General features: G+C 39.1%; 1 protein-coding gene across 1 annotated transcript; it reads left to right on the forward strand.

The window, feature by feature from the left end:
- Positions 1-4,456: 4,456 nt before the first annotated feature.
- Positions 4,457-13,233, forward strand: APOOL (apolipoprotein O-like; the record flags this gene model as incomplete). Its single annotated transcript, XM_008949871.1, has 9 exons — positions 4,457-4,586; positions 5,165-5,284; positions 6,821-6,875; positions 7,970-8,068; positions 8,952-9,047; positions 10,489-10,571; positions 11,653-11,658; positions 12,198-12,348; positions 13,032-13,233. Coding segments are annotated over 9 exons (838 nt in total), but the record flags the coding sequence as incomplete, so codon positions are not given.
- Between the last annotated feature and the right edge of the window lie 11,387 nt (positions 13,234-24,620).

Genomic DNA, 24,620 nt, shown 5'->3' on the forward strand with positions numbered 1-24,620 from the left:
CTCCGCACCGCGGCCCTGCCCCGGGGCTGGGCTCGTCCTGGCGCCGCAGCCGCGCCGCTCCAGCGTGGGGGGCTGGAAGGTGGGAGTTCCTCGGGGTGGGGACGTCCCTGCAGCCTCTGACCGAGGGTTCGGGTGAGGGCGGAGGAGAGCGAAAGGTCGCGGTAGCGCTTTCTACGCTGCGGAACTTGAGGTAGAAAGAGCTGGTTCGAGAGGGTGGTTAAATTTTACAGCAAGGAGTAAAAGAAGTATTTATTTTCTGGCTGTTCTCCATCTACTTGCAACTTCTGAAGCGCCTTCCACTCCTTACTCCGGAGGTGAAACAGCACGACACTAGTTTGGTAGTAGCGTTGTAACGTGTAGTAGTGTTATACCATAGCTAAAACAAGGATGTTAAAGTTATGCTCCTACAAGCTAACTGAGTCACAATTCTCTGAAACATCTGCAATTGCAGAGATTATTAATAGAGTGTCTTTAAACAGGGGAGAATGTGCCCGTAAGAGGTAGGGTTTCTCTCAAACAGTCAGTTTTCCAGTTTCATAGTCAAATGAACAGGTTCCCCTCACATTAATCTTCATATTTACTTCCCAAAGCGTTTAAAATGTGTCTATAGCTGCAAAGAAAAAGAGGGTGCAAATGAAGACAGCCAAAGAACTAAAAATGAAACATTTTACTTAAGCTTGTAAGAAACTGAAAAAGGAAACTGTTTGGCTCCGCTGTATAGCAAAGTGATCTTGTAGTATAATTTAGTACATAAATTAGATCGATTCAGTACTTTTAGTGAAGTGACTTAACTTCATGTGCATTCGTTATTATTGACTGTGTATTAGAGTTTTATTCTTCTAAGTTTTCACTCTCCATGGGTTAGTATCTGACAGACAAAGATGAGACAGATCTGGAGTGTCAGCTGTTGTAGTGGAGGGATGCTCTGTTCCACTTGTGTGCAGGTTTTTTGTAGTTGTCATTTGAGATTTATAAAGAAATACATATTCAAATTAAAATACTGGATTTGGCCTAGAAACTTCTGGCAGTTGTCATGTTTCATGTAACTTCTGGGAAAAACTGAAGAATTGGGGACAGTTTTCTGTTCTGCCTCAAGATATTGAAGTGGTGTCAGGAAACTATAAACCTATGCCCCTTATTCCTTGAGTAACAGCTCTCCACTGAAAATATGACGTGTGGTAGCTGCTAAAACTTTAATCATACTTTAATCTGGCTGGTAGATTCTTGTTTTCTGATGGGCAAAGCATATCTATTTATGTATATGTACACATATCAGGTTTTTGCATATAGCCTACTAGGAGATGATTACTTATTTTTGTTTTGAGGTTTCTTCCTACCTTCAGGGCAAGTTTCCTGACTTGTGGTGCAATTCTTGAAGCAAATATACAGAATTTGAAGAGTTTCTGTAAAAAGCAATACTTACTGTCTTGGAGTTCAGCATAATTTAAATCTATGGGGTCTATTATGCTTTAGTTTGTATTCTGCATCTTTCAAGTTGAAGATAGTGAATCCTTTGTAGTGATGTAGCTTTTTAACTTTTTTAATAGAATCTGTATTTTTGTTCTTTGATAAGATTCTCACACTTTGAAGTATATTCTTTGAAATGCAAAGGTTTAGAGTCAGAATTATCCAGGTACGTTTGACAGTTTTATATTCTGTTCTGATTAGTTTTACTCAGGCTGTCCTACTGAAAGGTGTAGCCCTAAATTTTCTGCAAGGGAGCATATGCCACATTTCTTCAGCAAATAATTGCTGCTCAGTCTTCTCATCAACACCAATCCCATGCTTGTTTGTCTGCACTGTTCAGTGCTTTGAAATAACCAGCATGGGGCTTGTGCCTGTGGGGAAAAACAACCTACTGGTGGTGTGTGATGGCAATGTCAGCAGCATGGCACTGGTGTTACTGGAAATGGTCTGACTGGTACCATGGACCTTCCCACACAGAGCACTGAGGCTGGTGGGTGCTGGTACCTGTAATTTTGGTGATGTTTAGACCTCTGTTCATCTAGAACTCACCTCCAGATGATGCCATCTGGGCTCATAGCTTTTGTAACCGCTGGTATTTGGATCTGGTGCAATTAGGAACGGAGTGATTTTTGTCAGTTTATAGAGCTCAGGGCAGAGCATTTATTCAGATAAATGCAGAACTCACAGTAAAATGCAGAGAAGATGCTGAAATAAACTCAATTAAAAAAAAAAAAAGTAAAATACATTACTTCCTCAATTCATTAAAAAGATGTTTTATTATTTGTATTACTGACATCCTGCTTGGCCATGTAATCCTGGCATTTTTTGCTTGTTGCACATGTTTCTCTGCACTTGTTCCCTAGCCTTTGATACAAGTACACAGCCCTGCAATTTCATAGTTCTCAGTAGCTTCTTTTAGAAGATTTCATTGATACAATAGCTTTTAATTGCTTTAGTCAAACAACAGATGATTTTCCTTGTGCATTCATAATATCCTGTGAAGTAATTTTAATGAAATAATTTTAGTAAGAAGAAACAAGTTAGCTAATTGAGATGTTTTTAGTACACAGTCATTTGATGAAGGAAGAGGACAGCTCAACATAGTGAAGCCTGTTATCTGCTCGAGGAGATGCTGCTTTTCTTTCCCCTCAGTTCTTTGTGATTTCAGTAGAAAACAGTGGAACCTTCCTGGAATAATTGTGGAGCTGTTCACTTGGATTTTTAAACATTTATGCTCTAGGTGTCCAAAAATAAAGCAATTACTGTCAGTAAGGAATTGAGCTAGTTCCATCACTCCCAGCAGAGCTTTTGCTTTTACATTTAGAGCTATAAACTTCATTGTGGATTTTCTCTGTGCAAAGAGGAGCTCACTCTGTCCCTGCTTTGTGCTGTCCACGTCTCCCCAGCTTTCCTCTAGTGGCCCTGTCTTCTGGTTCTGTGCCAGCGTCCCCTCAGGCCTGTTACACTTGCCAAGGTGAAGTATTTTGGGGTGTCACTGGTGTGCTTCAGGAGACTGGTACGTGCTGCTCAGCCTGGTTGTGTTCACAGTGGTGGCTGTGCCAGCCAGTGCTGGACCTGGGGCTTCTTTTGACACTTCCAGCTGACATGGGCGTGTTACAAAAATTTCATAGCATCAGGCTGGCCTGAAGAGAAGAAGTGAGAGGGTTCTGTTTCTTGAGCCAAAATTAGCTCAGTCCTACACATTTTCCTACCATTTTTATATTGAAGAAAAGCACAAAATAAATGGCAGCCACCTGCAGACTTGTAGGATGGTGTCATCGTGTGCTGCTGAGGTTTAATGCTCTGAGGAGAGGGAAGGGGCTGTGGTTCTATGGTCTGAAAGTTCTGCTGGGATGCTCAGGCAGTGTCCTTCAGAATTGACAGTGGTTTGCTGTCTGGAGTGGTTTAGTCTGTGTGTGACTGAGGTCTGATGAACCTGAGCTAATTCAGGGTGATGCTTTTCAGTTTCCTCATGTTTGTTGTGTTTTCATTGTTATAACTAAATGCTATGCAGTAAATCCCACTCCTTTGACAGGATATTTCCAACTGGAAGCTGAGATAACAATGAGGATGTAGTAGAGTTTTATACTAGGAATTTAAGGTATTTCCAAAAATCAGGTTGGTTTTTCACTGCTTTTCTGTTTTTCTGGCATTCTACCACCATCATCTCTATGCAGACCCTGGGAATGTTTTTCATACTTGTTTTCACATTTTGAAAGTTTCAAAAATCCTTCAGGTGAGGAACAGAAGAGTCTTTGCTGATACAGAAGAAACCAGAATCTGCCAAAGTTGGAGATGCTTTAACATGGTGTGGCAAGTTTTTTAGTGTATGTCATGCCAGTGTGCTTAATGCCAGCCCTGACTGGACTCCTAAGGCAAATGTTTATATAGTTTCAACTGAGTATTTTTTGAGTTTAAGCTTTGTGTAATGTAGTGGGTTTTCCCCAAATTAATGCTCTAAGTAGGCATCAAACTCTCACGACCAGGCCTCTATTTCTGTACCTTACATGGTAACCTACGTTCCAGGAACTGCTGGGTGTTTCCATTCCCTGCTGACACACAGCTACTCCAGACAGGCAGCCCCTGAACCACCCTGGGAATTGGAAAGGACCTGACATTTTGTCTGATGTCATGGAAAATGCCTGTAAATAAAGTTGAGGTGTGTTTTGCTGAGACAAGAGAGTCATTCATTGACTTGTACCCTTATGTTGAGTAGATTGGAATTTAATGTACCTTAGGGGTGATGTAGCTTCAGCCTGGCTTTGGACAGAAAAGTCTTCCTGGTGTTTTAGACATAACTGTTGTCAGTGATCTCTAACTTTTCTTTACCACTGTACTGTGAGAACAGATTGGTCTAAGACAGAAGAGGTTTCTAAAAGATATACTATTTTGAAAAGGTTTTAAAAGTGTCTTGTTTAATTCTGTATTTGATTGAACGCAACGGTAAAACCCAGAGATCACTGGAGTGATTTTTGATGTCTGCATTAAGACCTGTGTTTTTCATCTGCCTGTCCCAGGTGGCAAAGCTGGCAGCTCTTTCCTCTGCTCTGCCCTTTGCCTGTTTTACCGTTTATGCAACAGAAAAGGAGTCTAAAGGTCAGCTGGTGAAGCCAAGTCAGGTAAGAGTCTTACTGCTTGTCAGCCATTAAATAATTCTGGGAGAATCTGCAGAATGCCAGCTCTTTCCATTGCATTGTGTTACCCAGTAAATAAAATGCATAGCTAAGTAATCTGTGATAATAAAAATGACCTCCCAAATAACTGTCTACTGTAGCACAAGATAGAAAGTTACAATAGGAAGTTAGTAAAGCTTTATCTCATTTTTTATTAGTGTATTATTTCCAGAACAAAGCCAGAAAAGGTAGAAGAGCATAGTACTTACTGATAGTTTTTTTTCTGTTGCACAGTTTCTAATAATAATACATTTGTGCATCTTCCAACTATTTCTCCTCATACTTTTTCTGAATAGGAGGTGCTTTTATCATACTGAGTAATTCTTAGAACTATAGAATACTTTCAGTCTTCATGTCTAAAGAATTAACCTGTAGCCACACTTGTGTGCAGTTTGTATATAAAAGAGCATCACTTGATACAGAGGTTTTGTTTGCTGTAATGGGACCACTGGGGATTTACAGTCCTGGAACTGCAGTGTAAATACTAACCAGTGCACAAACTGTCTCCCTGCTGTTGTCTCCAGCTCCCCATTTACTGCCCCCCTGCTCTGAAGCTGCGGTACGTTGAGGAGCAGCCGGGTCCCTTGCAGAAGCAGCTCTCTGCAGTGAGGCAGACGACGGGCCGCTACCTGGGGTGGTGCAAGGTAAGGAGTGCCTGCATCCAGAGCCCCCAGCTCCTGACAGCCCTCAGCTGAGGCAGGGGGAAACCAGCATGCTTCACCTTGGAGGATTTGTGCAGTTCCTTGTATTAACATACATCTGTAATGTAGGTTGCAAAAAGTGAACCCTTCTCTTCTTTCTCAGCTGTGCTTATGACGGGGAACCTGGCTGTCCTCACTGCTTTCCAAATCAGAAGGCAGTGAGATCCAAGAGGTTCCTTCAGTCAGTGCTAAACTGGATCTAGGCCAGCCTACAGTGGCAGGTTCAGAGATACCCCTTGGTGGACTTCTTCACCAAAAGTTAGATAGGTAAATTCTTGCTAGCAGAACTTGCTAGGATTTAGGAGTCTGGAATTCCAGGAGAGAGAGAGACCTGCTACCAAAAGGTGAGTTAAAAGACCTGATTCAGGTACTTTAGGAAAGACAAGAACTGAGTGCATCCAGTGTAATTGTTAAAGCAGGCTGTTACTAATTAGTCATCAAAAATACCTTGCAGCTCTGACTGACTATTCTGGGCATAGAAGGACACGCCATGCCTGTCACCATTCTCTTAACTGCTGCTAAATGACAGCTCTGCCCTGTTTGTTGTTAGTATGAAATTCTGTGCTTGTAGTTTTCTCTTAAAAATTAGAGCCTGTTATTTGAAAAGGGCAAAGAAATCAAAACGTCTTCCTGCATTTTCTGTAGACTTTGATTCCATTGGCCTGTGACAATTTTGTTAGTGGCTGCATAACTGAAACAATGTTATAAGTGTGTACCGAATTTTCCTGTGCCCTTCATCCTCAAGTGGGAGTTTGAAGATTGCCTGGCAGTGACCTCTGCTGGTGTGAAATCTGTGTTACTGCAAAGGGCTGATTTTGGTGAAACAGCTCTAGATGACACTGTTTCATTAATCTCAAAAGACTGTATACTTGTTCAATTGTTCAGCAATCTGAGGAAAACAATGCTAATAATACTAATAATAGGCTAGTAGAAGGGTTTTTTTATGGATAAAGGAAAACTTGTAATTAAATAAATTGACCAATTTGGAGGGAGTAAGGCAAACCATTGGAGCACACATCCTAGACCAAATAACTGTTCATCTTTCAGGGAATTGAGCACTGTTTTTACAGACTGAGAGACAATGCCAGTTTTGCTGGGTAAGCCTCTCTAGGGAAGAGGAGGTTCTCTTTTATAATTGATATTTTTTGTTGTGCTGAAGTTGGTGTCCAGATGTTTTGCCACCCTGCAGTCTTGTTCCCAAGATGTCAATTTTGAAAGTGATCTTACTAGATTAAAGAGATGATTTTTAAATTTCATATGTGTATTTTAAAACTATAAATACAGTAGTCAAAAAGGGGTTAGATCTCAGCACAGCCTCCTTAGAAGGTCATGCATCCAGTTTGGATTTTGTTAAAGTTACACACGTGCACATTCTTTGTTTCATTGTGCTGGGCTGTATATATCAGCTGAGTAGTTCTGTACTGAAAACATCTACTTTTGCAAAGATTTTGCATTTAGTTTTTGTTTTCTTTTCCATAGGATGCTTTTGTCTTTATTAAAAATGGAATAATGGATTCTATTCAATTTGGAAAAGGTAGGTGAGCCACATAGTTCTGAATTGAGCATTTTCTGTGGTTTCTACTGGTGACTTAGTGATGATTGAAAGAGCAAATTCTGGTTAGGGAGGGAATGGGTGGAAGGGGAGTGCACTGGAATGCCCTCTGCAAGTGTGAAGGGAAGAAACAATCTTAATTCACTATAGATTTAGATTTCTGTTCTCAAATGAGAGAAAGGACCAACTAAAAGTATTTCAGTCCTTTGATTTTTAGCTTTGTTTTTAAAATCATAGCATCCCAGAATCCTTGATGTTGGATTTCTGTAGATCCATAGATCTCTGTAGATCTATGACTGTATGATCTATGAAACCTCTAGAGTTTGTGTGCTCCAACCACCTGCTTAAAGCAGGGCCACAGCAGGTTGCTTATGTCTATTTCAGCCCTTTGATTTTTACCTTTGTTTTTAAAATCATAGTATCCCAGAATCCTTGATGTTGGTCTCTGTAGATCCATAGATCTCTGTAGATTATACATAGATCATACAATCATAGATCTATGAAACCTCTAGAGTTTGTCTGCTCCAACCACCTGCTTGAAGCAGGGCCACAGCAGGTTGCTTATGTCTCTGTTCACTCAAGTCTTCTGGGATGGAAATTCCACAATCTGTCTTAATTATAAAACCAGCTTCTGAAATTCTTTGCATTCAAATTCAGTATCAGAAATTATAGATAACTCATTTTCCTTAAAAATAGTATATTGGGAGATTCTGAAAGGTGTGTTGCTCTTTAAATCTATATTAACTCTCAGTAAAATCAAAACTCAAAACTATGCTTTCCTTCTTCCTTTAGTAAGGACTTAACATTTTACAAAACACAAAAAAGTGTGTAAGGAGAAAAATTTGGAACTTTGCTGCTGCATTTTGAGGACAGGGGTTCTGGTTCTAGCACAGGCTGCAGAATGTGCACCTGGAAAATAAAGGATCTTCATTCATGAGCAAAAACTCCAGTCTTGGACTGTTATCAGTTTTGGAGACTTGTAATTTTACTGCCATCTTTATTTCTTATGTAGGAAGTTATGAAGGATTAATATTGAATTTCTATGCCTTTTTTTTGCCTCTTTTTTTAATTCTAAGATGCTTACATTTACCTGAAGAATCCACCACCAGACTTTCTCCCCAAAGTTGGTGTAATCACAGTATCAGGCTTAGCTGGCATAGTACTAGCAAGAAAAGGTAAGATTTTTTTAGCTTATTTTCATTATTGGTGTGTTGAATACATAGTACATAGTAATTTTAATGGTGAAAGGCTTTTTCTGGAACACAGGCAAAAAAAGTACATAACTATTAAAAAATCCTGATAAATTGAAGGGACATAATTAAGTATTTCTGTTAGAAGTTGGGTGAGATAGAATAGACAGAGTAGGATTATATTGTCATTCTAACAGTGGAGTCAACAGAAATTCAAAGTATTCAACTTGTTTTGAGTTTCATCATTAATTTTCAAAAACATTGTGTGTATGGGAGGAAATGGAAAGCAACTTAGCAGGTAACATTACTGAATATAGCACAAGCAAAAGGAATTTGGAGGAAAGGAGCTAAAGCATGTTGGCATTTGGCTAACCAGGCACAAGAGAGCAGATGTTAGAAGGCATGGTTTTGGCAGCTTTGAAGCCAGAAGGGTGATTGGATATGGTCACCTCTCCTTTCAAGGTAAATATTAGGGGAGTAATTCTTAACCTGGGAGAAAATACTGTTCAGAAAATGTTGATTTATAATACCTGAGCATGTGCCTATCTGAATACATCACACTATTAATGTGCTAATCAAAATGTTGGCAGACTGGTAGAAGCTGTGGAGCCAGTGGAGAACCACAGCAGCTCCTAAATGACACATTCTTCTCATTTTTGACAATATTGGAAAGTCTCATTTGGGAATGTATCACCATCTCCTGCAAACATGACTGTAGTAAACTATCATCACACTCTGAATTCTCCAGCTGTTATGGGGTTAAATTTGATGTAAACAATGGTAGGGGTTAAACAATTCTGTTTAATTCTACACCTACTCTTTACATTTCATTAGCATCTAATTATTTGAGATATTTGTCTTTATGCAGGTTCTAGGTTTAAGAAAATTGCTTATCCCATGGGGCTTACAACTTTAGGAGTTGCTGTTTGTTACCCAGCTCAGTCAGCAGTATTTGCTCAGGTGAGTTTGGTTGTATTTCAATACTGAATTAGCAGTGAATTTAGTCATAGCATTCCCATTTCAACTGAATTAAGTGGCTTGGGAGTAGGAGTCAGAATTCACATGCAACTTCATTAGAACATACAATACATCACATGTTAATTGCATGACTGCAAAAGATGTAATAAAATAACTGAATTTAAAAATGCAGCCCCTCAGTTGTTAATCCTCATTTCTCAAATAAGTGATGTTTGTTTTATCTTGCTGAAATAGAAGTCAATAAGAAATAAAGCCTTGCCAAACTTAATAGATGTGCAGCTTGAGATGCTGTACAGTTGCATCTCTTGGTAGAATTCCTTGTTTTCCCATCACTGGCATCTTGCAGTTGCCTACCTGATTAGAATGTGTCTTAGGTCTTTATGTAGAAAAGCAGAACTATACTTAATGTTTTGTATGGAAGAATTGTTTGCACATGGTGCTTTGCTAAATAAAAAGTGAATGGAAAAGCAGGATATAAAGTCTACAAACCCTGTCCTCTACAGTTTTCCAATGTTCTCCTACTTGGAAAAGCACATACTGGTTCATAAGAATTCTTTCATAGGTCCTTGATGAACTTTGTATTTAGTGTTTCAAAACTACATCTGTGTTAAAATGGCAAGAGAGGAAAATCAAGTTGATTTGTGTTTGGTTTAGGGTTATCAGTCTTTTAGTTAGAAGATCAGATTTAAGCATTGACAGGTTTGTGGAACATTATCCTGAAATCTGATTTTAAAAAAAAAAAAAATACTGCTGAATCTCTGACTTTCCATCATGATGAATTGGTTGTTACTGTTAATAGCTTAGTGAGGTGGTTTTCTTTGGTGTTTTGTAGCTTCCTGAGCGTTTCAGAAGATGCTGCAATGACCTGTACTGTGGTTGCCCAAACACTTCAATCTCACATTGCTAAAATGCTGTGTTGTTATTTTGCTTCTATGCAAATCAGTGAGGATTGTGGTTTCTCAAGAGGCAATGGGATTTCTTGGCTTATTGTCCCAAGAAGAAATGTTGGAAGATGAGGAATGACTGGGAATGCTGCACTGGATGTTATGACCTACCTCAGGAAGCTAAATCCCTGTTCCCTGCCTACTTACCTTATGTATCACCTTCTGAACAGTTTTTGGTAGTTGCAGCTGTGAGGTGCTCTGTGTTCACAGAGCATTTGTAAAGGTGCTCCACAGTTACATGGGCTATAAAAGTGCTTTGCAGAAACAGACTGAAGGATGTGACCATTTGTAAAGCAAAGCACTGCTCACTGACAGGGGACAGGACAACTTTGGGGGCTTTTGACTTTTGTGTTACTGTCTTTGATCTTTTCTAATGCAGTGAGGACAAGTTGGGATCCTTTAAAACTGCTGCTTTGGTCTCTGTTAACTTCTTAGCATTTTTAAAGTTGTTGTTAAATTACATTTTTCTTTAAAAACAGGTAGCAGGGAAGAAGTTGCTTTCTGCAAGCCACCAAACCTATGAGGCTGTACGGTCACTGTGGGTGGAAAAGGAAGATGTCAGGAAGGTAGGCTGTCTGAAGTACTGCCTGTAACTCATGAATTCAAAGGGAAAAGAAAGAAACTAGGAGGTCAGGTACTATTCTGCTGATACAGGTTAAGATTACTAATTGTGGTAAGTGAGGCACAAAACCCCCTCTGGTATTTTTGTAACTTGAGTGTTTAATATTTGTGAGACCTTTCAGAACAGTAGGTGTGGAGGTCTCCAGTGTAGTCCCACCATATGTGCAAGATGCACAAGAGAAATCCAAGGTTCTCTTGCAGCTCATTTTTGATCTGGACAAAAAATAACCTGTCCTGATTCAGGCTTTGGTCCTAAGCAAACCACTGCATTTAGAATACAGACACACAGAATTACAGTAGGTATCACAAGCTTATTCTTCAAAATCAGTGAAGGAAATTCCACAGCCCTTCCAGATAGTCTGTTTTAATTACCCTGTGAGGGAAATTGTCCATGTCTGAATTTATTTTTTCTTCTCCTGTCCTCATTGCAGCCATAGTGAGTAAATGGTCAGTAACCTCTTTAGATTGACACAAGGAAAACACTGTGCTTTTTGACACGACCTTCTCCCTAGTATAACCTTTTCTTATACAGCAGGCTTTCTAACTCTAAATAATTCTTGTTCTCCTCTGAGATTTCCTTAGTTCCTTTCTCACTTTTTTTCTTTTTATAGGGATTTTTGTGTGTGGTTTATGTTGTTTGTTTTTTGTAAGTCAAGTGATCAAAACAGGGCATAGTAAACCCACTGTGGCCTTGCCAGCACTAAGCAGAGGGGAATATTACCTCCCTGTAAATTACACCTGGAGTTTGGCTTAGTACATCCCAGAATTAAACATGGGTTTTTTTCTGCAACCTGAAAGGTTTTTTTCCAGTGGGCATTTATAAACCCTTGACAAAAGTATCACTTCTCAGAGTAAAATTTTGGGTTTGCACAGTGATTTTTTTGCTCTTTGAAAAGCAAATGAAAGTTTCTCAGTTACATTAACATTTAGAAGTGTTTTGCTTTAAATTTATGGCATTCATTTGTATGCAGTCTTCACCTATTTCCACTGAGGAGCACAAATGGAATAATGAGGTTTGAAAATGAGATTCAGGTAAAGGTCTAATTAAACTGAGAGCAAAACAAACAAACAAAAAAAGACAGTTTCCACTTTTTTTTCCTTGATGAAGCCTGTTGTCAAAACAATATGTTATTTTTCATTACTAGATTGTTACCATGATTTATCTTCCCAGCTTCTGTTAACTAAGGGTAGTGAGTGTTCTGGAAAACCTAAATGCTATTTCAGTCATTTGTAAGACTGTCAGTTCCTCATCTGTAAATGAACAGTGGCTTCCTTGTGAAGCAGTTTGAGGGTCTCAGGTAAAAACAGAGGTCTAGACTACAGTAGATTCTTCTGACAAAGCAAATTTGAAGTTACTGTTTCTGAACTGTGGGGTTCTTTCCTGCATTTCATTTTTTCCAGCTGTGTCCCTTGTGTGCAGCTGACTGTAAACATTACTAGTTATTCGAATGTCACTGTATGATGTCATAAAAGATAAGCTTTCAGACTTCAAAAGGTTTATTTTGCAATAATGTATTAAGAAAATACCAATGTGCATTTTTTTTTTCCTCATGTTTGGTTCACAACTGCAGCAAGAGTCAAAATCAGTTATACAAGAAGATAAGAAAAAGAAAGAAATTCCTAATACAAAGCCTGAGTCTGCTATTGAGTCGAGATCATCTAACAGAACAGAATCTTCTCCAGTAGAATCTTGGAGCAGCAAAGATCCAGTGCCTTCATCAGGTGAGTTAAACATTTCCAGTGTAATTGCCAAGAGAAATAGTGCAGTTACCTGTTAAAGAGCTGAATTTGTTTTAAAATAGTTACCTTTTGTAGGGGCAGTTTCCAAATTTTACTTGTTGCTTAAACTTCCTTTTTTCTATTTATTGTGTTCTTTATTAGAGGAGTTGTTTTCTGGAAAGCAAGCAGAACACATTGGGGGTGTGTGTGTTAATTTCTTTCCCATTGTTTTCACTATAATATATATTCACATCTTCCTTTGCTTTGCACCTGTAGTTTTTCTGATTTAGTTTGTGGGCTGCTTTGATCTGTTTCTACATTTGCTTCAGGCCAGAGTGTCTTTAATGGTTTGGTGTATGTAAATATCTTCTGTCTTTGCTCTCATGGGTGGGGCTGGTTCACATCCTTAATATGGCCCAAAATGTCCATGCCCTAAATAAACATCTCTGACAACACAGATTCATTTTCACTTGTCCAAGTGGGCCAAAGCTTTTAGGAGAGAGCAGATCATCCTCTATTGCTTAGAAAAGACCAAAATAAGTGTGATGTTCTAATAAAAAATGTGTGTTTAGTAATACAGTAATGCTCAAAATGTGTCAATAGGCTTTTTTGCCCCCTATATATATATTTCCATGTGTTTGTTTGTTTTTTTTTTTTTTAATTAAATTTCTTTGATCTCTACACAGGAACAGCAAAGACACCAAAATTGAAGCCTGATCCAAAACTTATGGACCATGGTCAGTCCAGCCCAGAAGATGTGGACATGTACAGTACTAGAAGCTAAGACAAACCTGCTCAGAAATCTTTGCAAAGTGTTACAGATGAGGGGGAGGGAAGAAGGGAAGGAGTAATCCTTACAATGCATACTCTGTGAGGTATAACTTAATCAGGTATTTTCTTACATCCCAATTTGTATTGCTGACTTCCATGATTCTGTTGAGTGAATGTTTTGTTCCTCTCTACTTAGGAGCAGGGAGAATTACTCGTGGTCGGTGTCCTTAACTAGACACTGAGTGATGGGATTTGTCAGTGTCTTCTCACAATGAGGTTTCTCTGTGCCAAGCTTGTTAATAAATGTCACTTCACAAAGGGTATGTGAAAATGTAAACATATCTCTGTACTTTGGCTCAGATGTTCATTGATCTGAAAGAAGAACATGATGGATGGGGATTGCAGAGACTTCCAGCTCTGGGATTAAGTGCAACTTCTTAATGGTCTGAGTACCCATAAAAACCCAGCTGCTACATCACACAAGTGGCATTTTGTTTAATGCTTGTATAAACCAGTCACTTTTTTTTCACTGCAAAGTCATTTGTTGTTGTTTGCCTCTTTCACGAAGGGGAATGGAAACAACTTCTTATCCTGCCATGTATTTAAATGCCACTGAAGTTCAGAAAAACACACAGCTACTCTCTAAAACATCCTTTATAGACCATGCATTAGTTCCACCTACTTGTAAGACTTTGAAGAGCTCTATGCAGATTGCTCAGTCCATGGATTCCATCCTGTTTGCATTTCTGTGGAGTGCATTGGCAGTGTTGAGGAAGTTGAAACCTGTAGTTTCTATGCTCAAAGTGCTGACAAGTAACAGGCAGAAGTAACAGGCCACCAGTCTTTTCTTCCCAGAGGTTTGTATGCAATACCTGCTGATCTTGGTAGGATTTCTGTGAAATTCTCTGTTTTTCCATAAGAATTGAGGTAGAAATTGATTCCATTTCCTGGGATGAAATTTTCAAACACTGCCTTTATTATGGTGTCTATTTCTTTACTTGTTCATCCCCCACTTCTCTTCAGAACACTTTTAGAAGGGCTGGAATAGATCTGGTGGTCTCCCTTGAACAAAGTGCAGCTCATTAGCAGTAGACAGTGATAATTAGCCTGCTGCCTAGAGGTAGTCCCACCAGTATCCACTGTGGCACTTCCCCAGTACATAATCTGCAGAAGGACACTGTGCTGGGAGGTTGTCCTTCAGTCTGTTCAATTCTGTTATCTTTCAGTATATGAAGATAAGTGCTTTGCTGGGAAGGTGAGGGGGCAAGGAGGAACAAACTGTACAGTTTTGTTGGAAGATCTAGACTTGAAAGACATGCTGCTGCTTATGAGGAGTTCTCAGCACTGGGGTATGAAGGAATATTTGCTCCTCTTCTCCATAAGAAGAAATCTCACTACCTGATTCCTTCTAAGGCTGCAAAGGCAGATGACTGGTGAAGGCAAACAGGATTCCCAGTGTGACTGTGGTCTTGCAGAAGTTGTGAGGATTTACTGCACAACAGAATGGGCAACAAATAATGAATGACCAGGAGAATAAGTGAGGCTTTTATGATGGTTCTGAAACGTGTAAGGATATTTTTGGAGTTCAGATTTCAGGCAAAGTGTTGGACTTTGTTACACAGAGTCCAACAGAAGGTGAAGTCAGTAAGTGTGAAGGTTAAAGAAGAATTCTATCAGTTAAACTTTCTTGGGGCAGCTGACTTCGAATTTAATGTGTTTTGTTGCTCTAATCACCACTTAAGGCCCAGGAAACCTTCAGAATTCAGGCAGCAATCAAAGGATTTTAAATCAGTCTTCACAGAGCTGGACAAAGCACATTTAGTGCTCCATCACAGAGAGCAGTACAAAAATTAGATGTCTGGGCTTCATGCACCATTTCCAGGGAAACGGATGAAGACATAAGGCAGGAAATGAAATTGGTAAAGAAATGATGATTTTTAAGTGCAAGACTGGATGGCAGAAATTGTATTATCTGTCTCCCTTGGATCAGATCCTGGATAAAAACCAAAGGCAAACCCATCTGCTCCTCTGGATGGTGTGTAAATTGTGACTTGTGTCCTTGGAGTGATATCACAGCGAGTCAACAAGAGAGGTAAGGTGATGCAGGTTTGAATGGACTTTGTAGGTGTTTGCTGTGGTGACATTTTTCAGAGGAATTAGTCTTCTGGGAAGACTCACTCTGTGAAGGATTAGCTGGGAAGGAGCAAACATGTCTGCTCTTTCAAGGTAAGAGTGGGCCTTAGAAGAATGCCTCTGCCTGCAGTGCCAGCAGCCAGTCTGGTCCTTTCTGTCCTTTAATGGCATCACCACTCAGATCTCATGACACAAATGAAAGTGCCTGTTCTGCAAGGAGGTGTGTTGGACTTCCTGGTGGTTGGGCTCTCAAGAATGAGATGTTTCATGCAAGCAGCTTGTACTATGAGCCCTGATTCCACGAGAGCTTCATGGTGTCCCCTGACATGATACACAAAGCTGTCCTTGGGCTGTATTTCAGTCTCAAAGTGCTCCCTAGGGAAAAACTGTATTAGAACTATACCTCAGAGTTAAATTGTCTTTCAGAAGTCTTACGTACATTTTCTGGGACATGTCTTAAAATTATTGCTCACAGCCACTTTGATGAATGGACAGTTCTAGAGCTCGTGTGATGATGTCCCTGTGCTGTGTCTTCTCCTTGGTGGACAAGAGGAGTGAGCCAGCACAGGTTTATTCCAGCACAGGCTTTGTCTGCCACTGTCTGTTTCTGGATTTTTTGTCAGTTGAGATTTCTCTTTTGTGTTTTACTCTACAAGAGAGTGTCATTTTATTGGTCGGTTTCTTTTCTGTCAACATTTTTTCTTTAATATCCCCACACAGTTGAAAAGCTGAAATTAGAGGCTCAGGGTTTAGCACTGAAACAGATGTAGCTAAAGACAACTGCATCCCTGTCTGCAGCCAAAGAAAAGGGGATGAAATATGAAAATGCTTTGTATCCTGTCTGGGTTTGTTCTCTGCTTTCAGAAAGGCCACGACCAGTCTCTCAGTTGGTGTTTACCTGTCCTGGAGCATAGATTTATTAGTAGCAGAAAGGGATTCTTCAGTAAAACCTGGAAAATAATATATTGTAATAGTTCCTTGCTAACATAAACTTCTTTTAGAGTCAGTCATCATTTTGTGCACCCCTGTAAGATGTATGAAAAGGGAAATTTCTAGAGGTACCAAAAAAGACACAGGTTATTATAGAGGTTTGGAATGTATCTTTTTAGAGAGGTGTTTTGAATGGCTGGAGCAACGTCTCTGTATTAATAATTTATAGTAAAGGTGCTATGCAATGGCTTTAAAAAAGCAAATTCAAATCTACATTATGCAATGCTTCTGTGTCCTTGTTTTAAATGTATGTGCCTGATTTGATCTCTTTAATATTTGAGACCCAGTACACAAACCTGTTAATGACAAATTAACGTAAGTACACAGGAGAAGTTACATGGCAAGACATGGATTTATTAATTTATAGTGAAACACTTTGAAAAGCCTCTCAAATGTATCACTAATAGTAACTTAAAGTTTCTTTCATAATGCAATGGTACAGTTACTTAATAAAACCAAGAATGTATGCTGTAACTTTTATATGATGTAAGTTATATATTTGTGAAAAACTCAATGTCCTAACTGGGTCACATGATTATATTTGATAATATAGAAACATTTTTAATTTAATGCATGTTTTTTATTTATGATTGATTGTATTTGATACATAGAGATTTGGAACTTGTTGATATTACTTTTTTATTTACAAAAAGTGATTGTGATACTTTGTCATATCGTTAGGAAGCACCTGAAAATAAAGGGTGATAAAATACTTCCTTAAAATTAAGTTTAACTTTTGTATGTTGTCTCATCTGTGGGGCAAACTGTTGATTCCTTTTCTCTAAAGTACATTTTGAAGCTAGTTGGTAAGTGTGACTAAGTCATCCCTGGAAAAAAAAAGTCCCCCCTGAAGTACTGAAACTCTCCTGGAAGAAATGGGTGGAGGAGCACACAGGACATACTAATGCTCAGCATTCTCTTGGGTCTTAAATTTTGAGAAGTGCTTCCATTTTCTTTTCTTGGTCATTTCATCTAAAGAATTCTCTAGCTCAGAACTTGGAATTAAGAAACCTCTTATCCTTGCTGGAAGAATACTGTTAAAAGAATGGAGTAGACAGCAAATATATTTACCTCAGCATGGCTCCATTTTAACTTCTAGGTGAGGTAATTTGCCAGTCCAGGGGTCCTAAGAAACGTAATACATGGTGTAATGTATAGGGTAACTACTCAAAAGGAGAAAAAATTGTGTGAATAAGTAATGTGACTGTTCTAATGGCAGATTATCAGTATTATCCTGGAGTAACTTGGGAAATACTGTAAAGATTTTTTTTATTGCAGCAGTATAGTTATCTTGTAGTAAAAGCTCAGAGTATTTCTGAGTCATGTTCAAATACAGAAAATGTATTTGAAACTTAAAAAGAAATGATGTCCCACAAAGCCTATGCATTTTTAAAAATCTGAAATGCCTCAAAGGAGGAAATATAAAAGTTGGAAAATCTTGTTGCTACACTGATTGTTTTATTTATTTATGTATCTTTAATTTGGAGAAACTTCTTTACATTTTAAAGTCTGGTGGCAAGATCTGTTTTGTGTTGCAAAAAAAAATGCATATATTAGTACATGCTGACAAGTTCTAGAAGGAGAAGGGAGAGGGAAATGGAAGTCTCATCACTGACTGGAAAGCTGTGAAAGGGGCGTGAATTTGGGAGTTCTGAATTTACTGTGGGGCACAGTCAGAACACCATTCTTCAAGGGGAAATTGGTTCTTTGCCCTTTCAGTATGACTTTTACTGAAACAGCTGAAAGAAATTCCATGTTTCCCCTGCTGTGGTCAAGGTTATACTTCTAAACTGAGGCTATCATGGTTTTAAGTGTTTTTAACTTTTTTTGTGCTTTATTTGTAGCAGTTCAAATATCAATATTTGAGAAATACTTTGATTGCTTTGTGTTCATGCCTCCCTCAGAACCTCTGTAACACAACAGTAGCAGAAAGTCTTTTCCAAAGCCATCTTGAAGCAGATCAAGATTAAAGCTAATGAAGAGTTGACCAGCTTCCACCATTAATTTTGGTCAGTAACTTTGCTTTAGTTATAGCTCTCTGAGGAGATAAAATCAGTCCAGGTGTACTCTACCCAGACTGTAGCTGTGGAATGCACAGCTTTGCACCTGTTTTTGCTATGTTCCAGAAACTAAGACAAAAAGAGAAAGAAGTGGGTGTGCTGTGAATACAAAGCTAACAGCTGTGCAGGTCTCTTGGTGTTGGGTTTATTTGTTGTTACTTAAGTAGACACTGGAAGGACAAGCCTGCTGATGGCCCCTGCAGGCCCTCTGTGAGGCTTAGTCCAAACCTGATACTTCAATACAATGCAGCAACACTGCAGAAAGGCAAGAGTTTGGGGTCTGTAATCCACTTTTAAAACATCTCACCCAAGTAAAAACTGCAAATTACATCTCTGCACCTTTGTCTTAATGAAACCTCAAAGCGCTCGGTGAAGGTGTTTGTGTCACACAGTGAGGTGCCAGAACTCAGGAGCTGTGAGCTGGAACCAGGGGGGACCCCTCCCAACTGGAAGGACAGAGCACATGTAGGAGCTGGTGCTTCACACTTCTGCATCACGACTGAGGAGGGATCAGGCAGCTCCTTGTACTGAGGTACAGGTTAATTTCCCTGTTCTTGGGAGTGTGATTCTGGGATCAGCTGGAAAGCAGTCTGCTGGCAGGGCTGAGCATCAGTCTTACCCCCTGCTGTAAAATCAAGTGCTGCTGAGCCTTCAGCCAAAGCAATTTTTAAAGAATTTGTTAGGCATTGATTTTTACAGATCATTATTTATCCTTTGAAAAGTAAAGGTTAACATTTACCTTTTGCTGCTAATGTAACAGCATTTGGCATGTTTTCATAAGCAGCCAGCTCCTGACAATTGAAATCCAGCTGGGGATTTTATCAGTTATGGAGCAATTTCGAGGGCACCATCATAAAAAACAATGCTTGTGCTAACTGACACAGTTGACCTCTCACACACTTGAGTGTGTTCTCATTTCTTCCTGTATAGCTCTTCAAATAATAATGAAAGGGATTAAATAGTTGAAGTTTGGTATTCAGCACCTCACTCAGATCTCAGTTTCTTCCTCTTCCTCTCTTCTCCCTTAGTCCTGCAGTTTCTGAAGTCATTGGCATGGAGGAATAGGCTTGTATCAACACTTCAAAAAATAGTGCTTGTGTAAGGAGTAGAAAAGCAGCAGGAGAGCTGGGGAATGGAGAGATACTGTGGGTGCCTGTCATCCACAGGTAACCTTGCACAGATGCTTTTATACTGGAAAAACAATTCAGCAACGTGAATCTATAAACTAGAGTACTACATGGGAGTGTTTGAGGGCAGGTCAGCTCCAAAACTGAATAAACAAGTGTTGTAAGGGAAGAAAGCCGTAAGAAATTCCTGTCTGCAATGGTTCCTCCCTGTCATTCTTTGAGAGACAGGATTTCAAGACAGTCCTGAAGCATTGCTGAGGAAATCTGAAAACAGCTCACAGTGCAAACATCAAAACCATATACACAAGGTGTCCTCTTAAAATGAAACTCAGGTTATTTTTTTGGCCTATCAAAGCTTCTCCACCTAATCTTGATCATTCCTTCCCTACCTCCCTTGGGGAATAAATACAACTTTCATTTGTGCTACATTTAGATATCACAGCTTAATTGGGTCACTATCAAAATCCTAGTAAGAGTTATCATTTGCAAGTAGTGGTCTTAGTGTGTTCAACATGATTTGAAATACTTATTTCTGCTAGTTATAAACAAATGCTCTGGCTTGGTGCTCAAATACACTGAACTCCTTGTCCTCCTTGATGGAAGCCTCCACTTAGCTTTAACTTATGAGTTACCTTCTCCAAAAGATAATAAGGTGTATTCATTATGGTGGGTATTTAGATCTTCTGCCTTCAAATTCTTTTTTAATCTAGCAGGGAGGAGAACACCTGCTCTCAGGTAAGGTTTTGTTTCAGTTCCAGCTGGAGTTAATTGAGCTGCTGGGATTTGGACCAGAATCTGGTGCAGTGATTTATGGGGAACAGACATTTTCTTGCCTTTACACATGCAGATACAAATATCTAAATAAAGCTGTAGTTTGATCTGAAATAAGTATCAGTGTAATTCCACATTTACAAACAGAAAACAGATTCAGAGAAATCAGGACAGTATAAGAATACATTATAGTTGGTACAGAAATTTTAATTTTCTTTTAGAATCTGATTTGAAAATGCATAAATAGAGATGGCAATAGTGTGTGATATTCCATGCCAAACCATAGGAGACATTTAGGTAAAATGATGAGATTGAATGCTAGGAAATCATGAAAAATTCAGAAAGATTGCAGCTGTGTTTTGTAATCAAACAGATTGTGGGTTCAAGGAAGAGGTGCCAGTAACTTACTCTGTGCTGTAGCTGTGCCTAGAAACCAGTGCAGCAAGACTTTGTTTGTTTTGGGAGCAACAACATCTCAAGACCAGCCTGATAATAACCTTTTAATCATAATTTTTATACTCTTGATCCATGTTTTAAAAACAAAGTGTATTCAAGGAGCTTTGTCTTCAGACACATTCAAAGTTATCTTTAAAAGGTAACATGACCCTACAAGGAGAACAGGTAAATGCTTGTGAAGGATACCTTACAGTGTTGCAGCTTGATGTCCTTAAAGAATGCTTTGCAGACATAGTCAAAAATTCAGGAATGGCAAGATTAGTGAGAAGTTTTTATGGAACCACTCAGTTGTCATCAAAGCAAGTATGCTGGAGAAGATATCTGGAAGCGTATCTGGTATAAGTTAATTAGTAATTATTTCTAGAGAAAGATGCTGTAAAACAAGCTCAAAATCCATGATCCTTGACTTGCTGCAGTAAAGTAACAGCAGCAGAAAGCAGAGTGCATTCTGCTGCTAGCAAAGGCTGGAAGAAACAGCCTTTTACCACAGTCAGCTTCAGGATGTCCATCCCTAAAGTATTGCTTTTCATTCTGTTCATGGCCAGGAGCTCCCGGAGTGAACCAGAGGCTCTAGAACCTAAGATGGGTTTGCATTTTTCCTTCAGAGCTTGCCAGAATCATTGCCTGGCTTACCCGTGCTAGTGCTGCTGGGGGCTGCAGCCCCAGTGGTCCTGCTTCTGAGGGAATTCCTGATGGCTTAGGTAGAGTTCATTTTGAAATACTGGGAAAATGTTATGACTTTTGTCTGACAAGAGCTTACCTGTGTTTGCTGCCATGAAGTGTTCCATAATTCCTGCATTCTGTACTGCCAGGGATGGGACTGGGGATGTTTTACAGAGGCATAGGTGTGCAAGACAACAATGCTTTTGCTTTCATCTGTTACTCTGCTCCTATGCATCATGAAGACTGCAACCATGGGATTTAAAATGGAAATATTAGTAATTCTGGTGGGCTTCAGTCACCTTGAGGCAATCTGTCAATGTCAAAAGGACACATTTTAAATGAGTAAGATGGTTTGACTCTTCTTCTTTTAAGTATTAAGAAATATTTAATATATGGGTTAAAAAAATGCATTCTTCTTATAGCAAGTACTTGTAGACAATTTTTCAGATGAACAAGGAGAAAATCTTCAGTAATTACAAGCATGACAACCACAATGCTTTGAAAAAAAAGGTTATTCTAAGTGAGAAGTCAAGTTATATGGAACTGTCTGATTCTGCTAGAATATACAGTATTGGTCAAGAATTTTTTTTTAATGGGAAGACTTCCTACAGATTGATTTTACTTCATTTTTTTATGATTATCACTGTTCTTTACCTGGTAGCTACCAGTTACTGGTTGTTAAGTATCACTAACCTGGCAGTGATGTAAACCAGCTGCAGTTGCCATTTTTCTAATAGAGTTTTTGTTTGTGATCTGAGGAAAATTTTTTATGTTACTTTAGCCTTTAAATTGTCAAGAAAAGTTGGCACTTCAGGTTACCACTTACTACCACTACTGTGAAGGGCTCAGCAGTGAATTCCTTAACAATGTGCAATTTTACAGCATGAATATCAAAGGGCACGTTCTCTCTGCAACAGTCATTTTCTACTACCTTATTATTTTTTATAACATTGCTGGAAGAATTGTAATTCTGTTACTGATCCTACAGGTAGCTAAAAAACATTAGTGCTTCTTGTCTCCTAGATGATAAGATGCCAAATAGAACTGGGGGTTTTTCATTGTTCTGTACTTTATAGTCATAACACTGTATATTGATCTGTGTTTCAGTTGTCTTGGAGAATGCTTCAATGCTGACGCCCTTTTGAGAGAAAGGAAAGCCACATATGTGAACACATCTGTACAAGTGCAAGCCTTGATAGCTGTGTAATCATTTCAACTTCTCTCTGATTAACAGTAAATGTTGGGCCAGATTTTGAGTCTCGAATGGGTTTCATGAGTTTCAGCCTTTGTCAGCAATCCAGAGATGATGCATAGTGGAATTCAGATACAACCACACTCAAATGATGTGATAAAAATTGTAATAATATAAACCATGCAATTTACTGGCTAACTGGAAAACAGGCACAAATTCAGAGTGAAATAATTTAAGCAGGTAAACCTTCATTTCTCAAGTAATTTCAAATTTTGGAGGGGCAAGTCACTGGAAAGAAAGATTTAGTATCATCTACTGAGCATATCATATGAAGCTTAAATCTCTGATATAACTAGAAATACAGCCCACTAACAGTATTTTACTTTAAAATTGCATTCAATATTTGTTTGGTTTCAATTTACAGCCAACTGCACTGGAGTTGAAGACTCCAAGGCCTGCCTGGGTAACACAGACAACTTCTGTCCTACCAATGTGTCCTGTCAATGTAAAGAGGAAAAACCTTTCTGCAGGTAGGGTGTGGGGCTGGTTGGCTGGTTTGTTTATTTAAATATATGCTGTGTAAATGTAGCTTGTCAAATATACTCTTAATGATGAACTAATTTTAGACCCTGCAATGTGGTCCATGAAAGCACATGTTGATCTTCCTTCACAATCTGCATAAGCTCTTAACTCTGTCACAGAGCACCTGATCTGGGATCTGAGCACAGCATTTTCAGTTTCAGGATCTGTGTAGCAGTGTAACTCATGATAATTCACTGTAATCCCACTATTGTCTCAGTATTTTAATTTAGAACTGAATTATGCTCTGCAGTGGCAAGTTATTTTTTTCTTCAGGTTGAGCAAACTTTCTTTACAGTTAAGAAAAAAAAAAGGCAGATGTCTTAATATCCTACTCTCCATTCCATAGTTGTTTTTTTCTTAAAAAAAATCTAGTCATCTGAGTAGAAAATGTTGTTCCTGTCTCTAGCATATTTGTTTTATACATATATCTTGACCCACAGACTTGACAGGAGATTAGGAATAGAATATCAGGGCAGTATTACGAAGCTCATCTGCTGGGTTCAAGGCAGTGATTTCTCTGGGCCCCAGTCTGTTGTTGAAGGTGCAGCTGGCCTCCAGCTGCAGCCCATGCACCACGTTAGGCAGCTGAGGATGCTGCCTAAGTGCTCATGCCACTCCAAAGAAACAGAATGCTACACAATTCAGACTATAAATAGGGATTCTAAATCACATCCAGGTCAATACAAATATTGCATCTACATTGCAGTAAGGAAAGAAAATTCAGTAGTGGAGATAAAAGGCAAGCTTTCAGAAAAGGTTACCCAAATCCAGACTGTTTGCATCAAAAATGAGACAAAATCCCTATGCAAAGAATCTTCCCATTGCGAGACTGGCTGGGGACTTTCTGTTCAGTGACACCCTTTCTTTTGGTGAAGTAATGCTTCAGAGGGGGGAAAAAAGCCCAGAATTAATACAAATAACTCAGCTTTTATTAAAAGCGGCATTCTAATCCCATTAGAAATCTTACTCTTAAAAGCAGAGGGGGACATATGCAGCAGCCCTGCTACGGGTATGTTGCTGCTTTTTCAGAGGGGATGGATCAATGCCACGGTGACAGGCAGCAACAGGACCTGTCAGTTCTATCTGCATAGTCTCTTCTGGAGAGCCAGAAGCTTTGCCATCCATGCAGCTGGGGAAAAGATCTTTGAGCTGAATCTTGCCATGACTCAGGTGGTACACCCTGTTCCACAAAGCTCAGCATCTGGACTCACTGGAATGCTGACCTGGACGTGGTTGACCCAGAGCCTGGCAGAGTGCATGTGCATCACCTCTAGAATAAGACGTGGATTACTGCGATGAGTAACACCTTTAGGCAAACAGGAGAAATACTGACTCTCTTGTCCCCTGCAGTATTCAATATTTATTATATTTATAGATGTATTCATATTTACATAATATATCTCATATGTAGTGATTTAATAATATTTCTTATTAATAAGCAACTTATTTTACTTATTAATTTGTAGCAACATTCTTTCAATGCAAAAATCTTTTTATCTGCAGATGTGATTACTTCAGAGTGGACTGGAA

This window comes from Merops nubicus, unplaced genomic scaffold, assembly GCF_000691845.1.
Source record: "Merops nubicus isolate BGI_N331 unplaced genomic scaffold, ASM69184v1 scaffold10401, whole genome shotgun sequence".
NCBI lineage: Eukaryota > Metazoa > Chordata > Aves > Coraciiformes > Meropidae > Merops > Merops nubicus.